This window comes from Elephantulus edwardii, unplaced genomic scaffold, assembly GCF_000299155.1.
Source record: "Elephantulus edwardii isolate Elephantulus edwardi_28Jun2011 unplaced genomic scaffold, EleEdw1.0 scaffold00133, whole genome shotgun sequence".
NCBI lineage: Eukaryota > Metazoa > Chordata > Mammalia > Macroscelidea > Macroscelididae > Elephantulus > Elephantulus edwardii.
In genome coordinates, this window is record NW_006399883.1 from 1,183,255 (window position 1) to 1,189,164 (window position 5,910).

The following is a 5,910-nucleotide window of genomic DNA, read 5'->3' on the forward strand; positions in this document are numbered from 1 at the left end:
GACTTGTTTGTGATGACTTAGAATTAGAGTTAACTAAAGGGTAATGTTTTTATGTTAATAAAAACATATTAATAAAAATTTAAAAAATAATAAACATTTTATTAATGCTGAGACCATTAAACTATCATTGCTAAATGATGCAACAGAATTTTGCCTGCTGATATCTCAAGATGAAATTGACACTTGACATTTTTCAGAACCAAGGATATTTCTTTAAAGAGAGAAAAGTTTTAATATTTTTTAATAAGGACTGTGGGTAGTTGGCAACATCAAAATGGATTTTTATACCTGGGCCCTAGTATTTCATAGATGCATTTTCTGCTCTGATTCTGTGGATGGAAGTGCATCTTCCCAAAACTTTTCTTAAAGCTGCTGCCACATCTTTGTTCCGTAAGCTGTAGATGAGTGGGTTGAGCATGGGAGTAAGGATGGTATAGAAAGCAGACACAACCTTGTCTTTCTCTGGTGTGTGATAAGAATGGGGTAACACATTGGTGTAGAAGGCTGCCCCATAGAAGATACTCACCACCATAATGTGAGAGGAACAAGTAGCAAAGGCTTTGCGTCTGCCCTCAGCTGAATTCATCCTATGGACAGTAATCAGAATCCGTGTGTAGGAGACAGAGATGATAGATATAGGGATGAGCAGCATTAGCACACAGCAGGAATACATGAGGGTCTCATACAGGGAAGTGTCTGTACATGACAGCTTCAACACAGCTGGAATCTCACAGAAAAAATGATTGATTTCCCGAGATCCACAGTAGGGAAAACTCATCGTAACAGGGGTCAGCATAAATCCATCCAAGGAGCCACCAACCCAGGAGCCCACTACCATAAACAAGCAAATTCTGCGGTTCATGAGGAGAGGGTATCGGAGGGGGTTGCATACAGCAACATACCTGTCATAGGCCATCAGGCCCAGAAGGAAGAATTCTCCTCCAATCAGGGTCAAGTATAGAAATATCTGAACTGCACATCCAACGAAGGAGATGGTCTTTTCCTTGGACAGAAGATCTTGCAGCATTTTGGGGACAGTTATACAAATATAGACTGTGTCCATGATGGAGAGTTGGCTAAGCAAAAAGTACATGGGCGTATGGAGGCGAGAATCCACATGAATGAGCAGAATCATGACTACATTAGCTGTTACAGCTACCACGAAGATGAAGAAGACCACTGTAAAAATAAGTTCAGGAAACAGTGGATGGGTGATGAGACCCAAAAGGATGAAGTCAGTGGAGTTCTGAAAAATGGCCCCCATGTTCATATCACTTGATAGCTTTTGGACTGTAAAGGCAGAAAGTTAGTTAGCTAGGTAACAGTTCAGTGTTCATGCATAGTCCACCATAAATAAAGTGTAAGAAGCAGTGTGGCATAAAGGAAACAAAAACAAAAACAACACATCAAGTCTGGCGTTAGAATCACGCTGAAACAGAACTGTGGTTCCTAGTGTCGGTATAAATTGTACTCGACTTGATGGTATCTAAAAACAACACACGACAATGAATAGTATAGATTAATATTTGTATTAATTATGTTTTATAATCTTAATAGTTATGTTTTTATTTTAGACTATGTTTTTGGGCTGTATGTAAGTATTAAATGAAATAATAAAGTTTGAATTTCTGTGTATCCTTAATTTTTGTTCTGAACTATCTCAGATATATATAATCTGCTCTTTATGTTTCCTATTTTGTTGCAATCTACAAGTATATGTTGGTTAAATTTAAATAGCTTTCTGCGATTGAATTATTCAAATAGTATAAAATATGTGCTTTAATAAATGGATTTTTTTTTGTTATGTGCTATTGAGTCACATAGAGAATAGACTCATAAACTGACCCTCCAGTCAGAGCCTGATGGGCTCTAAATCACATCATACTGAAAGAAGTGGAAGGTCAGAAAATACAAGACAATGAATTGATACAATGACTTTAGCAATGGGCTTTAATGTGTCTCAGATTGTAGGGATGGCATAGGATAGGGAAAGGGTTAGATCTGTTCATGGAATTGCTGTGAGTCATAGAGAGAGCTCTTTTGGCCTAGTGGATAGAAAGTTATGCTACCAAGCCAAAGGTGGGTGCTTCTAATCTGCAGCCCTCAGACCTGGTTTTAATTGTTTTTGGTGAAACATTCTTCTAAGTGGTATAGCCCTGCTCTGTCTATTTGCTGTATGGAGGTAACTCGTGGTTGCTGTGATGCCAAACACTGTGACACTGATGTGTCAAATGCGATAATGGTTACACATGGTGGACAGTGTTTGCTGGAGCTCCCAGATTAAAAAAGACTTGGAAGAAGGAGTGGCATCCACTTCCAAAATAGCTTGCCTCTGGAAACTCTATGAACTTAGAGGAGTGATGAAAGTGATACAAGTGTTTAGGTCTTTTCATTCATAGGGTCGTGATGAGGGCACTTTAAAAAAAATCACACAAGAGAAAAGTGCCTTTCTCTTTAGGGGAAGCCAGTGGATTCAAACTGCCTATCTTTGGGTTGACAGTGCAACTCCTACCACTAGGTCACCACAGTTTAATATTGAGGTAATTCCCACGTTATCATATTATTCCAATTTATAGAAGCCCTTCACCCGGTTTCAAATGCTGTATTTTTCTTTTCTAGTATTTCTCCTGTGACAAGACTAGTTATATTAAAATCACTGACATTTTGGTTAGCAGTTCAACGTGTGACATGCTGTCACCAGGAATCCTTATGAGGTTCATGTATTCTTATAATTTAAACTATTTTTCTGGTAAAGTTATTATTGATAATTCTGTGAATGGTTAGGCGATCAAGATGTCACCAAAACAAATAAAACTCTTGACCGTTGAGTTCGCTGTGATTCATAATGACTCCATATGCCAGAGAAGCCTAAAGACTTTGCTATCCTGCATTATTTTTTCTTCAACAATAATTTATTTTCACTTCAATTGTGACTTGAGTGAAACCTTACAAAGTGTGCTGGTTTTCCATTTAAACATTCACATACGTTTTGTTTTGTAGCATATCCACAATGTAATGGAAGCAGACGACCACATCTTTTCTTTTCCTCTACAGTTGCAGAAGAATTTGAATTGCCAGCATTTTGTCTAACAGCTAAGTGCTTGACCAGTATATTACTAGGGTTTCTTGCTAAAAATCACTGTTTAAGAAACTTTATGTAATACTTCGTTTCTGTCCTATGGGTAAATTTTTAGTAAGAATCAACTCAGTGACAACAGATTAACACCTTAAACTATGTCCTAGACTTCTGCTATTCCATTATTCAGTCAAATCTTTAAAACATGACTAACTGGATTTCTGAACCTGTTTGATTTACTTTGGGGAATTGTACTGCCAACTCAAAAGTATATAATTCAAATCTACTAGCTTCCCTGTAGAAGAAATTTGGGCACTCACCTCCCCTTAAACATAAATCCTCTAAAAAACCAGATGGAGGACCATCAGCTATGAGTCAGTTCTGACTTGATGTTGGTATGTGATATTTTCCTATATATTTATTGCTGGGTGGTTTTCTTTCCTTTTTTTTTTTTGAAATCCTACTGTGATGTTGATCCTTCATGTTTATGCTATTGTTCTGGCTAGGAGCTGTCAAGTATGATTCATAGTGACCCTACAAACAGATCTGAACCTTCTCCTATTCTTCCACCATTCTAGCAATCTCGATACACGTGAGTCCATTGTTGCCGTCACTGTGTCAATCCATCTGGGTGAGGATCTTTCTCTCTTTCACCATTCTTCCACTTTTCCAAGTATGATGTCCCTCTCCAAGGAATAGCCTCTCCTAGCAAAATGCACAACGTATGTTAGTTATCATCTTTGCCTTCAAGAAATCCTGTGGCTGCACCTTCTCCAAGACACATCTGTTTGTCACTCTGAAGTCCATGGAATAAACAATACTCTTCTCCAACACTGCAGTACAAAGGCATCAATTAATTCTTCTTCTGTCATCTTTATTTATTGTCCCACTCTTGGATACATCGCAAGTGATTAAAAAAGACTGTGGCCTGAATTAGGCACACCTTAGTCCTCAAAATGACAGCACTGATCCTTAATATTTTTTGATAAGTCCTTGACTATATACTTTTGCAGTGCAGATCATCTATCTCCTCATCTCCTAACTGCAATACCAAATGTATTCATTGTAAATAAAAGATGAAATAATTGACAGTTCCAATCATTTATGTATCTATCCTGTTGTTGTGTGTCAGTACAGTGGTAAGAAGTTTTGTTTTCTGGATATTGAAATGTAATCCATTGAAGACTCCAGTGTTTGATCTTCTGCAGCAAGTGCTTCAAGTTTTCCTCACTTTTAGCAACCAAGGTTGAGTCATCTGCATAACAATACAGGTTCTTGATGAGTCTTCTTCCAATGCTGATGCCATTTTCTTTTACATCCAGTCCAATGTATTGAATAACTTACTTAGTGTGCATATCTATCAGAGTAAATAGTGCTAGCTGCAAGCTAGGCAGTTTAAATGATTTTATGCATCATATCATAGTAAACAATCTTTTCCAAGAATATTCCTTAGGAATATCAAGATAATACTAAAGGATGGAATATTTAAAGAACAGTAAAGTGATAAAATAATTATCAAAACTAAAACTGTTATATAAATTGCATCCAATATAATTAGAGCAAAAGATTTAACTATGAAGACATAAACAGATATTTAATGTTAAAATTTGGGCTTTAAGAAGAGAATGGATGGAGGAGTATTAACGACATTATAAAAAATATCAAAAACACTCTTGAGTGAGGAATAACAGAGCAGATAAGTGGGGTTTAGTCCAACTGCATGTTAAGAGAATTAAATTGTATAGACAAAACCCCTATATCTATATCTATATCTATCTAATCTATATCTACATATCTCTTTTGTTTTAATACCTTACTGAGGAAGAAAACAAGAAAAGGATTACAATTAAAGAAATGAATAAGACTATTCAATATATTTTAATTTCTTCCAAATCATGTATAAAACTCTTTATCTACACTTAACAACATGTTGATAGAAAGGTATTGTCTTACATTTTAGAAGCAAACTATTCTTGTCTTAGGAAAGAACATTCTTAGCACTTAGCCAGTAAATCTGAAAGTTCCCATTAATATCTTAAATGAATTTTTGGAATTTTTAATATGAATAGTAAATGCACTCTTCTTAGTTCATCATCAATCATTTCTTCTTGTTCTTTTTAATAATTAATGTGAGCTCTTCCCATGCGATTTACTGCCTCTGAAAACCTGTTGGAAGATCTGATATGAGTCAGTTATGGGTCAATTCTGACTCATCAGCACCCAATAATAATTACAAGCATTTCTGAACTATTATTAAAATTTTTTGTTTTTATTGACTTTCTAACATATTCCTTGCCAAAAAAAATTACATGCATAATTTTTAATCTTAAAACTAATATCTCTCATAGTAATAATAAAAACATACGCTACTATCTCTGTTATTAACAAGTACTTTTACAGATGGTTGACATTTAGTAACCCTAGAATGTTGTCTAAAAATTTCCCAGTATTTTATTTTTACATGAAAATGTAAGCTCCTACCTCAGTGTAGCTGAATCCAAGTGGTAGTAAAGCAGCAGTAGAATGACAGTCTTAAATACTTTGGTATGGAGGCGAGGATTGGTCCAAAGATGATTATTCTTTTGTGATAGATTAATGCTTCAACATCCCTTAGGATTAGTCCTCCGGTTAGTAATTAATTCAAGCTTACTTGGTTTACCTTGTACATTCAAGAAAAGTTAACCAAAGCCCCATGCTGTATTTCCAGTGGTTTTTTTTTTATTTTCTCAATTGAAAAACTGCAATCATTTCCTGATCTTTCATCATAACTGTGTTATATATTCACAGTTATAAAAGAAAGTGAGTTGGGTTCATGGGACAGACACTAAAATATA

At 35.6% G+C, this 5,910-nt stretch overlaps 1 protein-coding gene across 1 annotated transcript; it reads right to left on the reverse strand.

The window, feature by feature from the left end:
- Window positions 1-295: 295 nt before the first annotated feature.
- LOC102855125 (olfactory receptor 2T2-like) lies at window positions 296-1,270 on the reverse strand. Its single transcript, XM_006893975.1, has one exon. It carries the CDS (start codon window positions 1,268-1,270, stop codon window positions 296-298), a length of 975 nt encoding a protein of 324 aa, XP_006894037.1.
- Between the last annotated feature and the right edge of the window lie 4,640 nt (window positions 1,271-5,910).

Bases quoted from the DNA above. Each gene is read 5' to 3' on its own strand.
- LOC102855125 (XM_006893975.1), bottom strand. From the start codon at position 1,270: ATGAACATGGGGGCCATTTTTCAGAACTCCACTGACTTCATCCTTTTG.